The 24,623-nt window shown below is 52.0% G+C and overlaps 1 protein-coding gene across 2 annotated transcripts in view; it reads left to right on the forward strand.

The window, feature by feature from the left end:
• Nfatc2 (nuclear factor of activated T cells 2) overlaps nucleotides 1–24,623 on the forward strand; it is a 109,120-nt gene that overhangs the window by 18,324 nt on the left and 66,173 nt on the right. For both annotated transcript variants that reach the window (XM_038331684.1, XM_038331683.1), the window contains exons 2-3: nucleotides 1,889–2,924; nucleotides 6,786–6,957. In XM_038331684.1, coding sequence (XP_038187612.1) covers nucleotides 1,889–2,924; nucleotides 6,786–6,957 — 1,208 coding nt within the window. The remainder of the gene's footprint in view (nucleotides 1–1,888; nucleotides 2,925–6,785; nucleotides 6,958–24,623) is intronic.

Consider the following 24,623-nt stretch of genomic DNA (forward strand, 5'->3'; position numbering starts at 1 on the left):
AAGGGCCAGAGAGTAAATATTTTAAGATTTGTGGTTCATATAGAACCTGCCAAAACTCTCAGCTCTGCTGTTCCGGTGAAGAGGCAAGCCATAGCTAGGCCCTATGCGAGTAGACATGGTTCTTTTATCAGCAGACAAAATGTTGGGCCCTTGGGGTGTGTTTTGCTTGGCCCTGGTTTAGTAGGACAGGTTCACTAAACACGTATGTATCCGAAGCGATGGGAGCCAGCAGTGGGTGCAAAGGAGAAGTGGCAGAGAAGAGGCTGTAGACCATCTTTAGGAGGGCAGTCTATGGAGGTGCCGGCTGAGCAGATACACAGAATAAGGGAAACATTCCTAGGAAGATCTTGAAGGGAGAAGAGACAGCTCTCTCAAGGACTCTGAGCAGCTAGTTCTTGAAAAGAGGTCAGTGGTGCCGGTGCTGAGCTGTTTGAGGGGCATTGGGCATAGGTGGAGTGATGAGATCGGCTGGTGACAGGGACAGACTGGCCCATGATGACCTCAGGCCCTATCTAAAGGGCCAGAGGAAACACTGAAGGGCAGTTTCTAGAGTGGACATTGGACAGAGGGGCTTGGCTCAAGATGGATGTGCGTTGCCAGGAATACTGAGGCTGTGTTGACAGATCAGAGGTCAAGATTTGTTGGTGTCTGGGTTAGAAGGCATGAGAGTGGAGGAGCCAAGGCTCACCCCGCTACTGATGGAGAAGGGGAGGCTTGGAGGAAGAGTCGGTGAGGGGTGGTGGGAACTGCCATCCCTTGGTGGCTCTTCAGGATTCCCTAGCGAGGAATGTAAGGGGTCAGGCTTGGACATCAAGGGACAGAGTGAGGTGACGGGCAATGTGTGGTGGGCCCTTGAGATGGGTCAGCAAAAACCCAAGATGGTCCCTGATGCTGAAGAGGTGTTTAGGTCACTCTGTATTCCCTCCTATTAACAGTTTGGGGACCCTGTAGCTGTGATCCTGACTTTTGGGGTTCAAGAGGCTCCTCTAAAGGAATTGCAAGTCTGCAAATTTCATGTCTTTGGAGACTCTTGTCCCCTCCTGGGCCACATCTATAAAGGGATATGAAGGAGCAGGGGCCCTGGTTCCAGAAAGCCTCTCACACTTGGGTGTGGACATCAGACAAACACAGACTCCATGGACCCTAGAGGCCCTGTTGCCTTCTACATCATACATGTCTTGCCGTGTCATACATGTGACATGATGAGGTCATCACAGCCCCGGTTCAGCTGTGGGTCTGTGCTGCTGTGAGCAATGGGAGATACCAAATTTACTTTAACAACGTTCACTGTGCCCATGTGCAGAGACACATTCACGGTGTACATGGGTGTGCCCGTACATATGGAGGCCAGATATTGATGTCTTCCTCAAATGGTCTCCTTATTTCTTATGACAGGTCTCCCTGGAACCTGTAGTTTGTTGATTTGGCTGCACTACCAGGCCACTGAGCTCTGGGGATCCCCATCTCTGCCTCTCTAGTGCTGGGGTTACAGACGTGCACTATCATGCCTGACTTATGTAGGGTCTAGGGATCAAACTTGGGTTCTCATACTCTCATGGCTGGCAGTTTGCAAGTGAACCTGCTCTCCAGCCCCTAACATGCACTTCTGAGGGGTGATCTGAGGTCTCACCGTGGAGGCTGCTAGGCCAGTTTGTCTTCTATACTCCAGCCAGCTACACAGCTGGTGTCACAGTGCCTGTCATTCTGGACTCTCCTGAGGGAGTTTGGGACACAGAGCTTCACTTTACTTGTGGCAAGCTCAGGGTTTACCATGGTGGGGCATTAAGACCAGCTAGTGACAGAAAACCATGCCCACCCATGACTGTAACTCTGTACCCCAGTTCTGCTTTAGAGGCTTAAAGACCCCCCTCCCCCCTTCTCTTTCCAGAAGAACAGAACGCACATAAGGCCATCAGCTCACCCTCCGGAATCGTATACCCGGATGATGCCCAGGACTATGGCCTCAAGCCAGTCAACCCCCTCGCCAGTTTCTCTGGCGAGCCCCCCGGCCGGTTTGGAGAGCCGGATAGGATAGGGTTCCAGAACTATCTGAGTCCGGCCAAGCCAGCAGGGGCTTCGGGCCCAAGCCCTCGGATCGAGATCACTCCATCCCACGAACTGATGCAGGCAGGGGGGGCCCTCCGTGGGAGAGATGCCAGCCTGCCCCCCGAGCAGCCGGCCCTGACCCTGGCTGGCATTGCTGCCAGCCCAAGGTTCACACTGCCCGTGCCCGGCTTCGAGGCCTACCGCGAGCCGCTTTGCTTGAGCCCCGCTAGCAGCGGCTCCTCTGCCAGCTTCATTTCTGACACCTTCTCCCCCTACACCTCGCCCTGCGTCTCGCCCAATAACGCCGGGCCCGACGACCCGTGTTACCAGTTTCAAAACATCACTGCTCATTATTCCCCCAGAACCTCTCCAATAATGTCACCTCGAACCAGCCTCGCCGAGGAGATCTCCTTGGGCCGACACTCGCCCGTGCCCCATCCGGCATCCCGCTCCTCCTCACCCGGTGCCAAGCGGAGGCATTCGTGTGCAGGGGCCTTGGTTGCCCCTCTGCCCGCATCCTCACCCCAGCGCTCCCGGAGCCCCTCGCCACAGCCCTCACCTCACGTGGCAACCCAGGACGACGACATCCCCGCTGGGTACCCCCCCACGGCTGGCTCTGGTGTTCTCATGGAAGCCCTCAACAGCCTGGCCACTGACTCGCCCTGCGGGATCCCCTCCAAGATATGGAAGACCAGTCCTGACCCGGCTCCCGTGTCCACCGCCCCGTCCAAGGCGGGCCTGGCCCGCCACATCTACCCTGCTGTGGAGTTCCTGGGGCCCTGTGAGCAGGAGGAAAGGAGGAATTCCGCCCCTGAGTCCATCCTGCTGGTACCACCCAGCTGGCCCAAGCAGCTGGTGCCAGCCATTCCCATCTGCAGGTGAGTGGGGCTTTGAGAGCAGTGTGTGCCCAAGTGCGCTCTAATTGTTGGCTTTCTTGATATTTACATGGAATTTAGTCACATGAATGTCATTTAAATCCTGGCTTAGACACTTTCTGGCTAATAGTACCTGAGAAGGATGTTAGCTTCCCTAAACTTCAGTTTGCCCATCTGCAAAATGGGTACCATGGGTGTCTCTGATACAGCAGGTGGTTATGGGGTTTATTGTATTAAATGCTTGATGGCTGTCCCCTAGGGCACACCATCTTCACTCAGCAAGTACTTATAAAGTCCCTACTATATGCTGGATTCCTTTATAGCAGCAGAGTGGACCCCAGTATGGAACGCCCCTTCCTTATTCTCAGAGGAGCTGTGTGGGAGGCCATCTGTGCTGCCTTTGCATTGTGTTCAGTGACAAGGAGCCCCAAAGAACAATAAATCACACAGGGCTCAATCCTCAAATAGCTTAAAAACCCGGCAGGCCAAAGCAATGAGTGTGGCTCACAGGGTAGAGGCTTTGGGACGTGTGAGGACTGAAAGTGTGTCCTGGCTCTGCCACCCGTTGCCTGTGTGCGTGTGTGTGTGTGTGTGTGTGTTTGAGCGTTGTGCTACCATCTGCTGTGCCTGTGACAGACACTGAGCACATTTAGGAGACTGTTCCCGAGCAGGCATCACTAATCAATCAGGATTCCCTGCCCCAACCCTGTTTACTGATCACTTCTTTGGGACTTTGTTCATTTCCTGAGAGGTGAGGATAATAGCAGTCCTACCTCATAGTGACTTTTTAAGAATTAGGTAAAATAACACACTTCAGTGTCCTGGCTTAGAGCCCATTCAGAGTGAGCACTCTGAAGAGGGATGGCTGCTGTGGCTGCTGTCATCATGTTCTTTCCCGGTTGCTGCCCTAAGTCACCCCAACAAAGGCAACTTAAGGGTCTACTCTGGTCCACAGGTCGAGGGTGCCGCTCATTGCGGTGGGAAAGTAAAAGTGGGAGGAGCTTGAAGCGGCTGATCAGGACACATAAAAACTACAGACAGGAAGCAGAGAGAGACAGATGTTTGTGTTCGACGAGCTTTTTCCCAGTTCAGGATCCCAGCCTAGGGAGTGGTGCCTCTCACACTGGGTGAATCTTCCCACCTTAATCTCATCAAGATCACCTGGGCACACCTAGTGGCCTGTCTGTCTCTCGGGGGAGTCCAGAGCTAAAGTTGAACCTTTAGAGAGGGCTTCTCTGCTGATGAGGGGACCATTAGCTTTGAAGGGCTTCTCTGCTGATGAGGGGACCTTTAGGAGAGACTTCTTTGCCAAGGAGGGGAATTTTTAGGAAGGACCTGTTTGCTGACAGGCATGTGCCAGGAGATTATGGAGCGGCAATAGTGACATGGGTAACCACCAGTGTCCAAGGAGGCCTGCTGTGTGCCTGCAGAACTCTGTGTAGCATCCCGTTTCTTCCTCGTGTGAACCTGGCTTGGTGTTATTTGGCATTTTAAAAAGTGCTCATTTGGATGCTGAGGAGAAAGAGGTGACTGAGGGGGACATGTGTTGTCCTTTTCTCTCTGCCCTCTCTGACAGCTGAAGCACAGGTGGCCCTAGCTGTCACCATCACCCCTGTGCTACCCACACAGTACTTGCTTTAGCAAACGGAAACTTCCCTGATAAAGCATTGCATTGAATTGAGTGGGTGAAACCTGGCTGTGCTTGTCACCACTTCACAGGCTGCCCTGAGCGGGAAAGAGTGTGCTTGATGGATGGATGGTCTCTGCTGTAAGTGCAAATCAGGGTCGCCATGGGAACCCACGCGTGTGCCATTTCAGAGAATCTTTGAATGTGTCAGTCTTTGAAATGAAACTGCTTGTCTGCTCACCTGCACACCTATTCATCCATCCCTCCATCTCTCCATCCACCCATCCACCCACCACCCACCCATCCACCCACCACCCACCCATCCACCCATCGACCTCTCCATCTGTCCATCCGTCTGTCGGTCCGTCTGTCCATCCATCCACCTCTTCATCCATCTACCGACCTATCCATCCATCCACCCACCCACCCATCCATCCGCCGACCTATCCAGTCACCCACCCACCCAGGCATCTCTCATCTACCCATTTAATATTTTCTGAGATCCTACCCAACGTCAGGCTGGCTCTAAGTCACTCCATGGAGACTTTTTCAGGCACATTTAGAAGTAAGTGGGTAAGACAAGAGCAGTATGGAGATGCGAACAGAGATGCGAACGCATCCTAGGCTTGGAGTCAGGGGACTTGAGTCGGAGCCCAATCTGTGTCTCACTCTGTGATTTTAGGTAACATTTTTTGTTTTCTGAGGCACAGAAGGACGGTTTTGGGCAGAATTTCAAGACCTTGGTTGACGCTTTAACGACATAATTCCAAGCCATGTTGAGTAGCTGTTGTATATACTGGGCAGTGTTGAGACTCCAGGAAAATAAAACTTAAGGCCCGCCCTCAAGTTTGGTCTCTGTATGTGACACCATAGCCAAATCAGAGAGTCCATAGAAAATGATGTATATATGTGTGATGTGTGCTTGTATGTGTGTTTTGGTGTGCATGTATAATATATATATGTGTGTGTATGTGTATATGTGTATGGTATGGTATGTGTTTCTGTACTATATATACTATATACTATATATAGTATGTGTGCCCCATGTACAGGTGGTATGTATGCATGCATGTATGAGCATGCCGTATGTATATGTCCATGTACATGCATGTGTGGTGGTGTGTGTATGCACATGTGTACATATGTATATGTGTGGTATGTGTCTGTGCATGTGTGTGGCGTGGGTATCTATGTGCATGTGCATTGTGTACATGTCCGTGTGTATGTGGTATGTGAATGTGAGTATGTACCTGTATGTATAAGGATATGTGTGGTATGTGTATATGTATATCCCTGTATATGTGTATGGTGTATGCACATGTACATGTGTATATGTATGTGCATGTACATGTGTGTACATGAATGTATATGTATGTGTATGGTGTGTATGCCTATACACGTGTGTGCATTTTTCAAGGAAAACCATTAGTGCTAATGGTCATTGACTACTCTGATACTATGATCCTCATAGGATTTCAGTATGCCCACTTCACAGTTGAGGAAAACTGAGGTCTAGGGAGTTACAGGTATCTGCTCAAAGTTACAGGGGAGTAGGTGTTGGGGCTGGAACTTGAACTTGGGTATGAAACCCTAGTTATGATATTGATTGTCTCTTTGCACTTCACATTGGGTTCACGTGGTTTGGTTCACTCATACCCAAGCTAGATTCCCCTCTTGGCTTCTAGAACCCATTGCTCAATGGCTCATCAATTAGTGATTGTGAGTGGACCTGAACTCACTCCCAAATGCACTGCTAATCAAGATAATCAAATATAGAAACTCACTATCTGCTGTTCTCTTTGCCACTTGACTGTAGCAGACTGTGCCTAAGAGAGAAGTACTTCAGCCCGTGATGAAGTGGTGATATGCCCTTTGCCCTTTGGAAAAGGAAGTGTTCTGGCAGAGGGATGTTTTGAGAGCTTAATGTTGGGTTTTCCATGATTCCTAGAGGAGAAGCCATAACAGTCATTGGAAACATGCAGGAACCAACACAAATTGAAATTAGCTTCATCCCCCACGAAGCCAGCTACGCTGTCTTCATTAGATGAGAACGAGAGTAAGCAGAGGTCCTCTGGCTTGTGAAGACCTCCCTCATCGTGTCTGAGCAATTTGTAGCCCTCAGCATTTTATTCTTCCACCCCTGGGCACAATTTCCAGAAAGGGGGCCATTTATATTTAGTGTACAGAAGGACTGATTTGATTGTACATTCTCGTGACCCAGTCTGTTTTTCCCACAGCATCCCTGTGACTGCATCCCTTCCTCCACTAGAGTGGCCACTCTCCAATCAGTCAGGCTCCTATGAGCTGCGGATCGAAGTCCAGCCCAAGCCCCATCACCGGGCCCACTATGAGACGGAGGGCAGCCGTGGTGCTGTTAAAGCCCCGACAGGAGGCCACCCTGTGGTGCAGGTATAGACTCAAATTCTCTTACTTCTGTGCCCTACACTTGTCACCAGGAGAGTCACTCTGCCTTGCTGCTGTTTGTGAGGCCAAGGACATTTCATTTCCTTATTCCTCGGAGGGAGAAAGATCTGTGATGTTGTTGTGAGTGTTGAGAGCCTACTGGAGAACTGCAGTCTGGAGGCAGGGAGGTCTCCAGAGCAGGGTGAGGAAACATGATATCCATCTGGAAGATGGTCCTTCCTTTTCTTTCTGATGGAGAGATTGCTAGGACTTGGCAGAGCTCTTAGAACCATGGGCATTTCTGCTTGCTTTTTCCTGACCAGCATTCTTTATTCCTGTGGCTTGTAGATAAGCCAGAGATTTGTTCAGGGACAGAAGTGGAATTTTAGCCCCTCCAAAGTAGTCAAATGGAAACATTCTTCAAATTATACAATATGGTTAATGAGGAGGTATCACAGGTGTCTAGGTTCTGGCTGGTGAACCCACACAGTTCAGTTAACCAGAATTTAAGTTACTGTAACTGTTTATTTGAATCTCTCTGATAAGAGAGCTACTGTGTGGTGAGACCTGCACAGGGTGTTCATAAGCACCCTTGAGGGGAGCGGATTCTTAAAAATGCAGATTTTTGCTAAGCTTGGTTGTTCAGGAGGCAGAGGCAGGTAGATCTCTGTGAGCTCCAGGCGAGCCAAGGCTACAGAGGCAGACCTTGAATTTTTTTTTTTTTTGAAGATGAACTTCCTTAGAAATTAGAAAACAGGAGTAGAGACCAGTCGAACAGAACCCCCAAATGCTAAAGTTCTCCCCAAGTGCACTGGGTGTGTTCCCCTAGTTCAGGACTCCTGGCTGATCAAAGCACTTGATACACAGATAGGACAAAGCCACAATGGAACCCATTGTTCTGTACAACTAATCTATTATGTGCCAAGAAGAAAAGGGGGGAAAAGAAAGAAAGAAAAATCCCAGCACAGCCTGTGCTCTGACCTGGCAGCCCTAGGGTCAGTTTCTTCCTGTCCCCAGACCCTTAGCCTCACCTCCCCCTTTACGGCTTGTGTTGTTACTTCTGCTCTGACATGGCGCCAATACAGACTGGCGCGGACTGGGTTCTGTTATCTTCCCTAAAGTGGTCAGTACTTTTCAAGTACTGGCTGAGCATGTGTTGCGACTGCACAGCTGGCTGGTTCAGGGGCATCTGTGGGAAAGCCTCTGTTGTGTCTCACTACCTGGGGTCCACTCTGGGCAATCTGCTTCTGGTGGACCTGGGTAAGCTTCTGGCTTTGGACCCTAAGTGGCTGGGGAAGTACTGAGGATGCCCCACTCCCTTCTTCCTCTCAGCGTTTGCTCTGCTGGGTGAGCGGGAGAGCTAAGCTGCCAGTCATCTTCCACTTGTGGCTTCTTAAGATTCTGGCTGTCCCCATCACAGTCACCCTCTGTGTTTGCACAGCCCTTGGCCACGGCCTTGAGGTTCATGAGAGACTGCCTTCTCTCTGACATCTCTCCCATGGATTCCAGCTGCAGCAGCCAGGGAGGCTAAAGTCTGTCCTATCGGCTGGAGGTTCCATCAGCTGGTGTGGCTTTGAATCCAGGAAGAGCAAGGAGTCGTGTGCTTCTTTTGTGAGGGGAAGACTGTGTAAAACAGGAGTGACTGCGGAGGGGGCAGAGGTCAATGGAGTTCTCTGAGGATGGGGCTGGGGCTGAGGACACAGAACACTGAAGGTTGGAGACAGCTTGTGCCCAGGAGCCCAGTAGGAAGGGCACTTGAGAGGGACAGAGAGGCTGGTGCAGCTGGAACACAAGGGGCCAGGGCAGGCAGGGCCCAGGCCGTAGTGGGAGGGGCTGGGGCTGGCGGGGGTGGGACCAGGAAAAAGACAGAAAACTCAGGTTCTCACTGCCCATGTGGAGCAGGAGCTGAGAGGACGAAGGGAGTTGGGAGACCCCTTCAAAGGGCTCTGTGCATGTTGGCACATGTACTGGTCACTTAATGCATGTTTATTGAGCATCTGCTATGGGCCAGGCAAGGTTCTGGGTTCTGAGTTTGACAGAAACCCAGCAACACTTGACGCAAAGATGGACGATTTGGAAATACTTACCACGCAGGAGACCCCATTCCATCTGTGTCAGGATGAGGTCTCAAAACCTGGGCAAGGTCATTGCTGTTTAGTTGCTTCAAGGGCTTGCTTGTCACCCGCATGTCCATGGCTGGCTCAGCCTGACTTCCCACTCACTCCCAGAGAAAGCTGGTGCCCATGCCCCTGGCTATACTCTCTCCTCACAGCAACACCTGCTGTGATGTCAGTCAGCTCTGATCCTCTTGCCAGCTCACTGGAGCCCAAGTCCTGCTCCCCTGAAGATTCTGGCTGACTCTGGCCAGAGAATCATGCCACCACTGAGTTCGGTTGGCTGAGGCTTGTGGCCAGGAGGCCATGTGAGAAGCTGGGCTCAGCTTGGCCTCAGAAACAGGAGCAGATATGATAGTGGCTGAGATCAAGGGAGAGACAGAGGAAACCTCTCCGCTCTTCTGGGATCACAGAGGCCTGTACTCCAGCGCTCAACGGGGCTTTTACACCACTCATCCAGGGCTGGGCCATGGAAAGTTCCAGAAAGGGAGGGGGCTGGATATTGAGTCCAGAGGAAGCTTGCCATTCTGCACCCAAAGTTCACATACCTCTTCTGGTCCTGTGACTCGGAAAGCCCAACGCGAGCTTACAGAGGCTGGAGTCTGTTCATTTTCTTCTAAAGATATTAGGTGGATTATTCTTTAAAGCTATTGATTGGACTATGCTCACTATAAAATGAAGTGTGGGACACCCTGGGTTTTAGCATGGGAAGCAGATTTTAGCTGGGAGTCTTTATGGCTGGGGAGGTGGCTCCTTCCATGGGTCGCTCACTTTGCAGGCAGGAAGCCCGGGGCTCCAGCCTCAGCGCGGCGTAAATGGGCGTGGTGGGGCACACCTGCAACCCTACCACATCTGGATGCAGATTTAAGAACTCTGGAGGGGGCCCTCTCAGAACGTTGCCATCAAACCCTGGCTGTCCCTCGTCTCAGTTTTGTGGGAGAAGAGTAATTCCTAAGCCTCTGTCTAGGTGGCTCCTCCTGCCAGGCTGTGGAATTTCAGCCTGGCACTCACTCTGAATCCCTACAGGAGAGGGGAGAAAAGCCAGCTGGGTTCCCCTTCCTGGTGAGGTTGGGGCACAGCGCCCCTCAGGCAGTCGTCTGTGTGGTCTTCTGTGATAAATTTGTGAGCTCAGGACTCCCAGCTTCCTTTTTAGATGTGTGACAGGAAGTGGGTCTTGCTGATGGTCATTTGTCGGGGTAGAATTGGTGTGTTAGCATCTGCAGAGGCTCATGGGACCCTGGGTGTGGGGGTAGGCACTCAGCTGCGTGGGGGAGAGGAGTGAATGGGCTCCCCTGATTGAGACTCCAGAAGAGATAGAACCTGGGGGTGGGTTGCCCTGAAGTAACTGGGGACTATTTGTTCATAAGTTTCTTATCTCTGTCCCCACAGAGATGACCCAAATGACAGACCCAATACAAAGAAAAGCTAGGGCTGATGAGATGGCTCGGCAGGGGCTTGCAGCTAAACCTGACTGCCTGCCTGAGTTCTGGTGACTTCCAGAAGCTGTCCTCTGACCCCCACATGCATCCCATGGCACTTCTTCCTTGTTGGGCTAACTAGCTGAGATCCTTGCTTGCCATCCGACTGTGTAAGGTGATGTCATCCTGTCCGTCCATGCAGACTCCTCTTCATTTTCTGTGTACGTGGGAGGCAGCTTGTATGAGACTTTTATCAGAGGGGCGGGGCGAGGCGGGGTGGGGCAGCTTGCGAATGCCGAGTTCCTGTGAGACGCCACCCCTGTATCCTGCCTCTGTCCTCTCCTCTGGTACCAGGCCCCTTATGTGGCATTAGTAGTTTAGTCAAAACTTTATAGATTGCACAGCCAAGTCAAGGGCATCCGTGGGCTGCCTGTGGCTGTGTGACCTGCCTGGGGACTGCTGTGGTTGTGGTGACCCCAGGATGACACATCTAAGGTGAGTAGAAGAGAGAGAGACAGCAGGGTCCAGATGCAGATACTGCAGTGATGGAGCCGTGGTGTGGGCTGAGCTTCCTCTCCCCCAAAAAGAAAACACTCAGGGAGGAGGATCGTGCCTTGCGTCTCTCTTAGAAGACAATGTCCCTGTGAGACATTTCTTTTACATCTAGGCAGAGCGTAGAGGCCCCCAGCATGCTAGAGATGCCATTGCTTCCCAAAGGGAGGAAGTAGGAGGCGAGGGTCTCAGGCTCTCAGTGAGCACATGTGCTGTCCCAGGAGTGACACTGTGAGCTCTCCTCAGTGACCTATTTAGTCTGCGGTGACACCCTGGAGCATAGGTGGTAGGGTTACTATACTCATTTTACAGGCAACAAAACTGGGCCACGGCACTCAGGCAACCGGCCTGATGTCAGCCAGGCTCTGGTGATGGCTGGACGTGGGCATGCGTGGTCAGAAACCTAGGGCTGTGGGGTTAACTGGGAGGAGAAAGGGGATAGGGTGTGTAGGTCAAGGGTTCTGCCTCTGCTGGCTCTGGGGTGCTGGGTGTAACTTATGGGGGGCTTCATCTTTTAGACTTGTCTTGTCAGGAGCTGTCAGGACATGGGGCTGGTGTGCAGCTCAGTGTTAGAGTGCATGCCTGGAGGAAAGGAGGCCCTTAGCTTAGTTCTCAGTAGCACATGCATGCACACACGCACGCACTCACATACACACAAGATGGGTGAAGGCTGGAAGATAGCTCATTGGTAAAGTGTTTACCACCTAAGCGTGAAGGCCCAAATTGGCTCTCCAATGCCTACAGGAAACGGTGGTTGTGCGTGCTTGTGACCCCAGTTCCCTGGACTGGGCAGAGACAGGAAGGTCCCCGAGGCTTGCTGGACAGATAGATTAGTGGAATCAGTGAGCCTCAGATTCAGTGAGACAGGACTAGGATACAGGTCGGCCTTTCTGAGCGCTGCTTGGCCCCCTGTGTCGTCTGGCTGTTCTGGCTGCACAGAGGATCCGATTCTACACTTACCAGGATGAGGAGACTCAGTCCCAGCTTATAGGAAGCCCTGAGAAGTGAAGGGAACTTAAAACCCAAAGCCAAGGAGTCCCAGAGCCTGGCCTTGGCTTTGACTTGGCTTTTGTCATCACCCACGTGGTGCCTGTTAGTTTCCTCACCTGTCAGTCATCCACGTGGTACCTGTCAATCATCCACGTGGTGCCTGTCAGTATCCTTGCCTGTCATTCACGTGGTACCTGGCAGTTAGTCTCACTTGTCATCCACGTGGTGCCTGCTGCTCCCAGGTGACTGTGAAATGACCCGGGCACAGAAAAGAAACATGGAGTGGCATCTGGTTACTTGTGTGAGCTCCAGTTGGGAGAGGGGCTGACATGAGTGAACGGAACAGATTTCTAGAAGGTTCCCCTACAGTAGCTTGCAGGGGTGCTCTGTTGGCTGTGGTAGAGGGCGTTGTACCAGAAGTTGGGTGTCAGGCTCTGCCCTTGCCTCTGTCATCCCTGTGCGGGGTCCCTGGGGAGCCTCTGGTTAAGTAGCTCTTCAAAGAGAGTGACCAAAAGAGCACTTGGTTCTGCAGACACAAAGACCTGAGTTCAAATCCCCAGTGCCCGTGTAAGAAGCTGGGGATAGCCGTGCATGCCTGCAGCTTGAGCGTAGGGCAACAGGGACAGAAGGATCCTGGGAGCTTGCTGTCCAGCCAGCCCAGCCAAATCGGTGAACTCCCGATTCAGTGAGGAGCTGTCTCAAGACAGCAAGGTAGACTGTGGTGGAGGGAGATGACTAATAGCCTGCTGTGGAGTGTGTAACCATGCACTCAGGGGTGTGGAGCACTGCACACACACACACACACACACATGCACAAGCACCTCCACACACGTGTGCATGCACACATACACACACAAGCACCCACACACGTGTGCACACACACATACATACACCACACATATGCACACATGCGCATATGTAAGCACACACATCTGCGCACACACACACACAGGATGTGTGCACTGAAAATCTAGCTCCCTGTCCTCATCTGGCCTTTGCCAGCCTTCAGAAGCTCTGTGGGTTTAGTGGGTGTGGGGTTGAGGCCCCGGCTGAACAGGCGGCATTTTCTAATGGTGTCTTGAATGCGGCTCCCAGCTGACTTGGGTGGTACCAGCTCTGTCAACAACTCTCACTAACTGGACAGTGGAGGTTGGATGGGTCAGTGGGAGTGATGGCTTCTTGGGGGTTCCGGGACAATCAAGGATGTCAAAATGTCACAAATGCTCCCTTGGAGTCCCTGTCAGAGCCTAGCAGGCTTCCATGTGTGTATTGGCTCAGGCAGGATTGCCATCTCCTCTTTATTACTGAGGAAATCAGTAGGGCTCAGAGGGACTTCCCCATGGAGTGCCTTATCTGGAACAGCACGCCGGGCCAGGGCCTCACCCCGGCTGGTGGCACCCTGTCCGCGCCACACCCCAGCCCGGCAGTTGTCATACAGATGAGGATGCCGGTGGAGCTCTCGGGAGTCGCGCTCTCTGATGACGCTGGTCTCCTTGGGGTGACGCTAACAGTGTCCTCACAGGGTCCTTGCAGAGATTGAACGATAACACAGGCACATGTGAAGTGCTTCCAGATACCTTGCTGTGCCCCCGCCCCCTTCCCTTCATGGCATCCTGTGAGGATAAAGCTGCCAGTGCTGGGGCTCACGTGGACATTGCCCTACACTGTACACTGATTCAGAGGTAACACAGATATGAGGCCGGTACTAAGGTTGTGCTCTGTGGTACGCTTGCTCCCAAATGGTGTGGTGACATTGCCGTCGCCATTCCAGGCCCAGATAACAGCCCAGCCTCAGGGAGTCAGGGGCATGCAGCCTCAACTTAAGGGTGTTGAATCTGGAATCTTGCCTGTGGGGAACCTTGGCTCTTGGTGATCCCCACACCCACTGTGTAGGGTAGGAGGGGATTGTGAGTGTATATACATTATATACATAGATATAAACATACATAGAAGTGGTATGTTTTATATGTAACCATGCATATGCATGGACCTGTACCTGTGTAGACGTGTGTACACACATGTGAATGTTTTCTTTATAACCATGTACATATGTGTGCATGCATATGTTCCTTACCCTGCCCCCCCCCGCCCCGCTTTGTTGGTGTGGAGCTTGAACCCAGGGCCTCCCGTGTGGTTAACGGGTGCAATGTCACTGGTCTCTGCCCCCCAGTCCTCATTTTTTTCTTGTCGTACACAGGGAAACATGAAGGACTACAGGCACCCATCCTAACTGGTGGATGCTACCGACGGCTGTCTTCCACTTGCCCCGTGTTTGAACATGCTTTCCTGGGTTTAGCACCTGGCTCTTTGCTTTACCCAAGCTTTCTCGGGGTATTTGATGACCCTGTGGGAAGAGATGGTCTTTGACCAGTAAAGCTGGGCATTGCTCAGAGGTAGAAGCCTCTTGTTATGTCTAGGTAGGCCTTGAAGGCACAGAGAGGTTAGGTAATGTGCCTAAGGTCACACAGGAAGTGGGTGAGCTACAAACTGAACCCTGGGTGGTCTGGCTCAGAAGCCCAGGAGCGAACTTCTTAGACCACAAAGAAGAAATAGAAATCTGTTCCAGGACTTCAATATTCGAAAAGTTCAGCAAAGAAACTACTCCAATCCAGTCATACCTGGTCTTTGCCAGGATGTTAGAGTACAGGCTGGATGGAGGCGCTGCCCCCCTGATTCCTGCTTCCTTCTCTGCCTGGATTGGGTGACCTGGCCAGAGACTGCGCCCAAGTGTAGGTGGTTTAGCTAGGTTTACACTGCTGTGATAAAATACTGGTCCAGACCTGCATGGTGCGTGCGTGCGTGCGTGCGTGCGTGTATGTGTGTATGTGTGTGTGTGTGAGTGTGCGTGAGAATGTGTGTGTGAGTGTACATGAGTGTGTGAGAGAGTGCATGTGTGTGTGCATGAGTGTGTGAATGTGTGCGTGTGTGTATGTGTGATCTCGTTTCACAGATTATAGCCCATCGTTGACGAAGCTCAGGGAAGACACCTGGAGGCAGGCTCTGAAACAGACGCCATGAAGCAACTCTGCCGACTGTCTCGCTCTCCAGGGCTTGCTCATCTCCTTTCTTGTGTCACTTAGGACCACCTGCACAGTGGTGGCCCCACCCACAGTGATCTGGACCCTCCCATGTCAATCATTAGTCAAGGAAATTCCCCTTAGACAAACATGGCCAGGGCTAATCTGATGGAGGTGTTTTCTCAAGAGTCCCTTTTCCCAGGTACGTCTAGGTTTGCATCAGGTTGACAGACACCAACCAATGTAGTAGGGCAATGCAGGCTCCTGGGTGTGGGTGGCAGGATGCTCCCAGCATGTCCAGGCCTGGGAAAAGAATATGGGGATTCTACACAGCCTGCTCTTGGCTCTGAAATTTCCACCTCCCCAGTGGTAATGCTGTTCCAGTTTCAAATGTTAACCACAGACCTGAGCCTCAACACATATGGGACTTGCCTATAGTGATCTCAATCCACTGTGTTGTGACGAGGAGGAGAATCTGTGGCTTCGGTTTCCCCAATGGCTAGTTGGAGAGAAAGAGCCTAGCGTTGCACAGGGCTAAGTACAGGCCATTCTGGTTCCTGTGGGGACACACGGCCATAGTGGCAATCTCAGAACTGAGGGTGCCACACAAGACAGAGCCTCTCCTGCAACCTGGGTGGCTGCCTTCTCTTCCAGAGGCCTTGGCTATCACCTTCTAGAACATTCCCTGCCCTGAGGTTGAATCCATTGTCTTTACTATCATTATCAGAGGAAGCAGCATCAGCATCGAGGTGTCCAAAGGACTCAGCAGGAATTCTGGAGGCTTCACATTCCTTGACACTCCAGGGCCTTTGCTGGGATCCCATCTTTGCATCTGACAGTCATGGTGGAGCCATGCATGTCACCTGCACACCAGGAGCATTCAGGGAAAACAGCCTCTACCTGTTCCCAAGCCGAGCCATGCCACCTAAGCCATCCATATACCCCTGCCTACCACATGTCTGCTTACCTCTTCTTTGCCCACGAGAAAGTGGCACAGGGACACAGGGTTGCCAGAGGGTGGTGTGTGAGTGCAGTGTAGCAACTCCCCGCGGTGCAGGGCAAAGACTGTTTTCTTGGCAGCCTCTGCTACTTAGCGAGTGTTGATTAGGTCCTGGGCATGTCCCCAGCCTTGTGCTAGATGCTCCATATGCTCACAGTAGGTGGAGCTCAGGCATTCCCTGAGAGTCTGGGAGAGGTGCAGGCTACAGAGAAGAGAGCCCATGGTCCCCAAGTGCGTGTCAGAGCCTGAGATGTGTCCTCTGGAGGGCAGAGGTCTTCAGATCATGTAGCCAAGCACGGTCCCCACTTGCCTTTCCAAATAAAGTTGTATTGGCACAGGGCGATGCCTCCTCGCTTAAATAACATCTATTGTAGCTTTGGTACTGTTATGGCAGAGATTGACAGAGACAGCATGGTCTGCAGAACCTGAAGAATGTCTGATCTTGTTCTCAGCAGAAGAAAGAGAGGGGTGGGGGAGGATGGATCAAGCAGACCTTCACTTCTGATGGAGGGAGATATACAATCTACAGTCTGTTGGGGTGAAAAAGAAAAAAGCAGAAAGTGGGGGAGGGGTGATTGTGGGATGCTGAGGATGATGCTGCTTAGCAACTTCCTGCCAAGGTGACATTTAGTTAGAATTGCAGAGTAGGGAGGGAGTGATTGGTGCTATCATCTTGAAAGAAAGCCCTGTCGAAAAAGAGCAACTCACTCAGCACAAGGCCTCTGCAACCACTGCTTGGTCCACTTTGGAAATCAGAGCAGAGGTAGGAGCCTCTGGCCTATCTCTGGGACTGACCTAGGGTTTTGGTTTCCTTGTGAATTTGGATGTGACATTTCAGAGATTTTTATAAGTCACTGGAAGAGCAAGTTCTCAGCAGCCCAGGAAACTCCTCAGTGTGCCTGTGTGTGCCATTGGGTTTGCAGTTGCACAGGTTGGTCATCATGTTGGAGTCTTGCCTGTTTGTGCTTTGCCTGGTGCCTCCTGGATGCGTGCGGAAAGGTATTTCGGTTGGTACAAAGGTGGAGACCGGCTAGCGGTGATCGTGTTGTGTGATTACTTCAGAGGCACGAAATAGTGTGTGTCTGAATGCGTGTAATGAGGAAGCCAGCTGCTATAAGCTTCATGTCACCGTGCAACCAGCAGGCAGTAGAAGCAGAAATGGAGACACCTGCCCCAGTCTTTGCACCATTCAGTGGCTGCCTCATCTGCTCCCTCTGTCAGCAGCCGCCCTTTCCCCGTCACCCTCTGTGTCTTTGTGTTTAACTTCTTTGCAGTCTGGTCCTTCCTTCTGCCCATCTATCCTGCTCCCATCCACCCATCATCTCTCCACCTGTTATGTAGTAGGTGTTTACCCTGCTGTGTGAACCAGCAGTGAGGGTCCCCATTGTTTCTTTGGGACCCTGGAGAGCTCTGCCTGCCTGGGTCTCTGTCTCTCAGATGCACCATGCCCTGGGTGTTGGGCAGCAGGCGGGCGTGTGAGGCTGGCTGCCCCTCGGTGGCTTTCCTGTGCTGAAGGAAGCGGAGGAAGGAAGCAGCGATGATTCACAGAGGGCACTTTGGGTTACCAGGCCGTACCCAGGCTTTCCAGAGCCCTCGTCTCCACGGCCAGCGTGCCTTGGGCTGGCCTGAGGGTAACAGAAGTTGTGGCTTCGTGAAGTAAGCACAAGTCAGTTTTTATAAGATGAAGAAGACGGAAGAAAACCTTCTTTTTCACTTTCCTTTTTTAATCGAGAAGTATGCCGTGGGTGTTCCCTTGCGGTTCACAGTCAAAGAGAGCATTGTCTTTGAGACTGAGCTCCCCTTGGGGCTTCGATGTTGCGTGTGGCTAACTTTAACTTTCAACTAAGGCTTTTAGGGCTGGGCTCGGGTTGGGGTCCTAAGCCTGGCTCTGAACAAGGGAGCAGGCTTGTTCATTGTGCCAAGTGAGCAGGCTGCCCCATCTCATCTCTCCTTCCTGCTCTGAGGCACCCTCTCCTCCCCACTTCCCTCTTTTCCTCTGTGAGCACAGGGCAGAATAAAGTGACTATCCATAGGGAATAGGATTGTGGGCTGATGAGCAGGGTCTAAGAAGGACAAAGGCCAAGTCAGGGACTTTCAGCAGGAATCTTGGGGAGAAAATAGTACAGCCTCATAGTGTACTGGCTCAGTGCACTCAACTCCAATCCAGTACATGGGAGGCAGGAGGATTACTGTGAGTTTGAGGCCAACCTAAACTACATAGTAATAGAGTATTTCAAAAACAAACAAACAAACAAACAAACAAGTCTGAGTGTTCCCAAAGCAGCTCTCGCACACGCACACCATCTTGCCTGCGGCCTTGTTCTTCGTTATGATTTCTATTTGGATCTATTTCTGGTGGGTTTGTCAGGTTTCTTGTTGAGGGCAGGATTGGCCTGGGTGCCCAGCCTTGGACCCTAGGAAGTGGTTTGTAGGATGCTGAGCCTTGGGAAGCACAGCAGCCAAGGAGAAAGCTGATATGACAACTTGTTGGGGACCTGGCTGTGGATCTTGGCTTGGGCAGCTCCCATTCCCTGTTGGAGCTGGGCTGGAGTGATGCTTCTCAGTGGGAGACTCTTTACCCTGTCTCAAACTCCAGCCAAGCTGCAGAGGACCACAATGCCACACTCTTCCCCTCCAGAGTCTTCTCATCCAGGCCAGGTTGGGGCAGCAACACTCATAATCAGATAAGCATTTCCCAGTGGTCAGCTGCATGCAGGGAGCTTGTGGGTTAGTTGAGGCAGAAATGGGGTGAGTGAGGTCACATGGGTAGTCTAGTGAAAAAGCTAGCAGCAGAGGGGATGCTCTTGGGGGTTGATTTCCACTGCCAAGGAAAAGGAAAATCCCCAAACTGAGCATGCAGAAGGAGCTGCAGCAGCAACAATGCCTGGACTTGCCTTTGACAGCTGGATTGCTTGAATCAGTGGTAGTGCTGGGGATGAAGATGACTGAGTTCTTGGAACTCTCTGCAAGAACTGTCCCTGCTAGCCATCCCTGCAGCCCACAAGGCAGTGTCTGTGTTATTCCCAGATACTTGCAGTCCAGAAGTGTGGCTGGTGTTTCCCAGCCTTATGAATCTTCAGGATGAGGTGCGGATCGGGCCTGACAGTGACAGCAGCAAGATGCCGTGTGTCCTGGGTCCCCTCTGTGCTAACCTCCTACCATCCCGCACAGTGAGGAACTTCCTGCCTGGGGGCAGGGGCTGAGATCAGCATGGGTGACAGAAAAGTCTTGGACGCTTCTTCCCCATGGAGAAGCAGCCTGGCTAGCCTTCTGGTTGGTGGTGGCCTTGGGCTTGGTGGCCACTGCTCTGCCTTCCCAGCCTGAGCTCTGGCAGTGGGGCATCCTCACAGGACAAGGGAAATACCACATTCCCCCAAGACACCCCCCCCCCAGGTCCCCATCTGCAAAGTCAGAGCCATGTTTCTGACTTGATTCTCAGTTTCGCATCTCTGACGTGACTGATGCCTCAGTGGCCCATGGCGGAGTAGAGTGGGTATGCAGAAGATGGAGAGCGTGTGTCGAGCACCCTTGGTGGGCTGGCATTGGCTCTACAAGCCAGGTCTGCATGGGTGCACTGAATCCCAGTCACCCTGTGAACAGAACACTATGCTTCTCTTCACTGGACTCGTGTGACACGCTGCAGCCCGTGCCCCGTTTCACAGTTGGGGTATGCATGTGGGGTGGGCTATGCTCCTTTTAGGGTCTCCTCTGGTGTCCAGGTGACAAAGCTGGGGCCAGATGAATTCAGTGACTTTAGATAAATGGATCCTGTGTGACCGGAATGCCAGGCTGCAGCCCCCAGCACAGATGCTGTGATGCCGTGCGCTAGGCACTGCGGAGGGAGGATGGGGTGTGGGGGAGGACATGAAAGGCCTTGACAGGCAGCTGACAGTGCGGATGCCACTTGGAGCCAGTTAAAAGCAAGCCTCCTAAGGAAACCCATCGCCCTCGTCGCCCTCCGGCCAGGCGCTTCCTCCCTGGGTTGCGTGATTTTAGCGAGTTTAAAGCTCTTCCAAGCGCCCGGCCTGGCCCTTGGGCTCTGGGTGCCGCTGGAAGCCGCGGTGTCTTTGAACCCCTCTGCTACCACAGCTCCTTATCTTGGCCCGTGGCTGGTTCCCGGCCGGAAAAGGGAAAAGGGAAATGTGGGGAGAGGAAAGCTCTGTGCTAGGCTTTGTGTTTGGTTCTCGTTAGCGGGGTCAGCCTGGTTCTGTTGTTTGTTTTCTCACTTTTCAACAAGAAGGGTGATGGATGACTGTGTCTCCGGTGCCTGCCACATGCCAGGGCTCACTCACGCACACGCACACGCACACTCTCATTGTCCCGTGCTCAGGGCTGTGGACGGATCCACCCTTCTGTGTCTGCACTGGGGATGACTGAAGGGAGTGAGAGCCAGCCCTGGGCTCCTGGGGGTGGGGACTATAAGGAGCACTGACCTGGGTGTCTTGGTAAACAGTAGACACCTTTCTATTCTTTTCAGACTGGGTCTTGTGCTGTAGCTCAGGCTGTCCTTGAACTTGCAGCAATCCTCCTGTCTCAGCTCTTCCACCCCAGTCCCGGGACTGCAGATGTGAGTCACCATGTCTGCCTGTTATGTTTGCTTTCTCTCCCCTTTGCCCTTCACTTCTGCCAAGTGCTCGCTGTGCGGTGGTGGTAGTGGGGTTACAGGTGTTAGGAAGACCGGGGACACTAATGTGGCAGACAGAGAAGGGTTCAGACTATACTAGGTCCCTCCACGTGCTCTGTGAGGAGGGGCGAGGAGACTGTGTGAGCATCAGTCAGGCTGTGTCCCCTTCTGTGTTTTACCATCTCTGTCACAGAGGAATGGTGTGATCAGAGACAGCAGTGGCTGTCACGCTCCCCTTCCTACTCCACGGGCAGAGGACTGGCTTGTCGTTTGTTAGTAATAAACCCCACAGGAGCGGGCAAGCTCCTCCACATCTCAACCCTTCCCCTGCCCCAACCCTCAGTGTCCACCCCACAGACCCACCCTGCCGCAGAGAAGACCCCCGGCAGACACACGTCTGGGAGGAATACCCTGGCAGTTTCTGGAAAGTGTACTAACTGTTCTGTTAGGTGCTGTTCTTCTTCTAGCCCCTCCTACCCCTCCTCCAGCCCTTGGTGCACCACGTGTTCCTTCCTCTTACAGTCAGAGCTCGGCGGCAGAGCCTTCTCGCTCTCTGCACAGGTTCACCAAGTACCCCAGTGTGAGATGCAAGCTGGGCAGGTTTCTTAACTCTCTCGGTGTCAGTGACCTCCCACTGTGTAGCTCTGCAACCCCAGATATACTAGAATGCAGCACCTTCTCAGATGGGTATGCAACTTGGTGTTCTACAAACTGGGTAGAGCCAATGTTAGTTTGTCAGTCAACGTTTGTGCCCATTATAACCCATGGCACTTTTATCGTTGCTTTAAAAAGTAAGTGTTCAGCCGGGCGGTGGTGGCGCACGCCTTTAATCCCAGGACTCGGGAGGCAGAGGCAGGCGGATCTCTGTGAGTTCGAGACCAGCTTGGTCTACAAGAGCTAGCTCCAGGTCAGGCTCTAAAGCCGCAGAGAAACCCTGTCTCGAAAAACCAAAAAAAAAAAAAAAAAAAAAAAAAAAAGTAAGTGTTCCTTTTTTTGCTTATTTTGTTCAATGTGCATATGCATATGTTTGTGGGAGTGTCCACATGGCTCAGTACATGTGTGGGGGTCAGAGAATAGCTTATAGGAGGTGGTTCTCTCCTTCTATCTTCTGGGTTCTGGGGATTGAACTCTGGTCTTCAGGCTTGGCTGCAAGCTCCTTTACCTGTTGAGCCATCTTGCTGGCCTTGGCACCTCTTTTTTATGTTTAGATTTGTGACTGATTATCCTGCTTACAGTAGAGGCAGAAGTTTCTTTTGAACTAATTTCTGTAAGTAAAGATAGGAAATAAGTGTTAAAAATTGAATAATTAATACCCCAGTAAAAGACCATAATGACTGGAGATTGATTGACATCTGTGAATCCAGGTCCTGGCTGTTTGTGGGTGAACTTTGACCCTGGTGCTAAGGTAACAGTCATTGAATGGGGTATGGAGCTAAGCCTGTCTGGTTCAAAGCCTGGTCACTGTTTTCCTAGCTGTGTGATCTTGAGCAAATTGCTTATCCTCTCTGTGCCTCAGTCGCTTCTCATGTAAACTGATAGTGTCCCTAGTGGGGTAGGCAACCTTGACCAGGCCCTCAGGATGTGATGAGCTGCCACTGTTATTATGGTTAATTATAGACCCCACCCCCGTTGTACACATTTTCCCCAGCACGGCCCTTCTGTTGGCGAGACGCTGCTCAGCAAACAGTAGCTGCCTTGAATTTTAAATCATCGCGAAGCCGCCAGGCTTGGCACTGTAGGACCAGGAAAAAGCAATTCGGAAACCAGACAGAAAGTAAGCATGAATTTTATTTCCAGTGAGCGCCACTGTCACCCCCGTGAGGGTCAGACAGCCACCTTCTTCCCCTGTCCATCCCTGTGGGAAGAGTTCTAGTAAGAAAGCAGGGGCGATGGGGTCCATTCCCTCTGTGGTTCTGGGCACAGGCATGTGATGCTGTTTATTACAGCATCCTTCTGGGGGACTCTCAGGTCTAGCTTTTTAGAGGTAGCAATTTAAAAACTCCCTTTGTGGGCTTGCGGCTCAGTTGGTAGAGGCCTGGCCTAGCATGCTCGAGGCCCTGGGTTCCATCCCCAGCACTGCTGAAACCAGGGTGGTACTCCATATACCTGTAATCATGGCAATGGGGAGGTAGAGGCAGGAGGATCAGGGGTTCAAAGTCATTCTGGGCTACATAGTGAGTTTGAGGCCAGCCTGGGCTACATGAGACCCTTTTTCAAAAGCAAAATGAAATTAAAAGCCCTTAGGAGAGCAGGTGTGTGCACAGGCATTGCTGATCCATGTAGAGACAACACTCAGACGCAAGCTCTGTGCCCCTTGGGTGTCTCCTCAGCCTGGAGGACATGTTGCCATGGTGATGGGTCTTTTGGCTGGGCTTAGGTTTAGCTGCATCAACCAGAAACTCCAAATAACTGTTGGTTATATGCCTGAGAAGATGTAGCAAGTCTAGATCTGGGTAGTCCAACGTACAGTGAAGCTGTCAGGAATCCTGTTCCACCACCAAAGCGGCTGCTGCAGCTGGAGCCATTGCACTTAATCGTCTGAGTCGTGGAAGGGAGGTAGAGCAGAAGATTCCACTCCAAGCTTGGTCAGCTTCCACTCAGGAGCCCTTCGACAAGTCACGTGCGTGTCTGCTAAGTGGCTTCATCTAGTGACTCTGCCACCTTCATTTGCAAAGAAAGCTGGGCAGTATGGGCTCTTAGCTCGGTCATGGCCATCTGGGTTGCACAGAATCCTGCTGTCAGGGAGAAAGAGCAGTGAAGATGTGCTTAGTGCTGATCAGCACAGCGGGCGATCTTAAAGGTACAGATGGCCCTGCCTTTTTTAGACCAACATTTTACTGTTTTCCCACAGATCCGAGTCTAGGGAGGGCCTTGTTAAGCATGCAGAAGGACAGGTGCAGGGGAAACCTGGTGATGGCTGGCCACTGTGACCTTGGAGAGTCTCCCTATGCACAGGAGGACACTCCATTCCCCTACTTTCCCTGCAATGCTTACAGTTTCTCCCTGCCCGCCATGGTGCAGTACGCTAGTCAAGGAGAATCAGAGCTGAGCCCTGGCTGCCTCATCTCTACAGCCCATAGGGAGAAGGGTTCTCTCCTCTCTGTGCTTTGCAGGTGGAGTGGGGCCAGGGAACCACAGGATAAAGATTCGAGGCTCTTGAGGTTGGCGCCTGGGTTGCTTGTCAGTTTTTCTTACGACAAAGGGAAGTGCGTTCATTGCAGGATTTTAGAAGACACGAGGTGGGTTTTCTCTTGTGGTCCTTTGGAGAATCCCCCTCCGGGGATGTGGTCATTCAGGAAGATATCTGAATGATGACAGGAAGTCAGACTGGGGTTGGTGCAGGCAGGCATCTTCCAGGTAGTAGGTACTGTAGGCACTGTGGGTGCAAAGGCCCTAAGGCAGGACAGTGAGGTGTTTTAGAAATAGCCAGGAGATGCGTGCAGCTGCCTTTGGGAGGAATAGAGAAGGACAGTGGTGGGCAGAGCTGGAGAGAGGCACCACTAGCAGGGCTTCGAGAGGCCTGGGATTTGAACTGGATTCTCTGTTTACAAGACATCCATTGGCCAGTTTTAAGTGGGGAATCACATAATCTCGTTCACTTTAAGAAGATCCCTCTGGAGGCCGTGGAGACTCTTGAGGATGGAAAGAGGCAGAGAGATTCTCAGTGGGGCTGGTACAGCGGGACTGGAGAGTGGTGGGGTGGCCAAGTCAGGGAGAAGGTAGGCAGCCTAGCATAAGGGCTCTGCCTATCATGGACTATGGATACTGTTTCCCAGAGCCTCCTGTCCATCCCCCCACAAAGCTCTCACTAGAATGGTTTTATCCCCCAAAGGACATTTGGCAGCATCTTGAGATACTTTGTTTATCATAGTTGGGGAAGATTCATTGGCACCTAATGTGTCAAGAACTACATGATGCTGCCCGAACATCTACAGAGGGCGGTTGGTCCCCAGTGAT

The sequence above is a fragment of the Arvicola amphibius genome, chromosome 5, assembly GCF_903992535.2.
Source record: "Arvicola amphibius chromosome 5, mArvAmp1.2, whole genome shotgun sequence".
NCBI lineage: Eukaryota > Metazoa > Chordata > Mammalia > Rodentia > Cricetidae > Arvicola > Arvicola amphibius.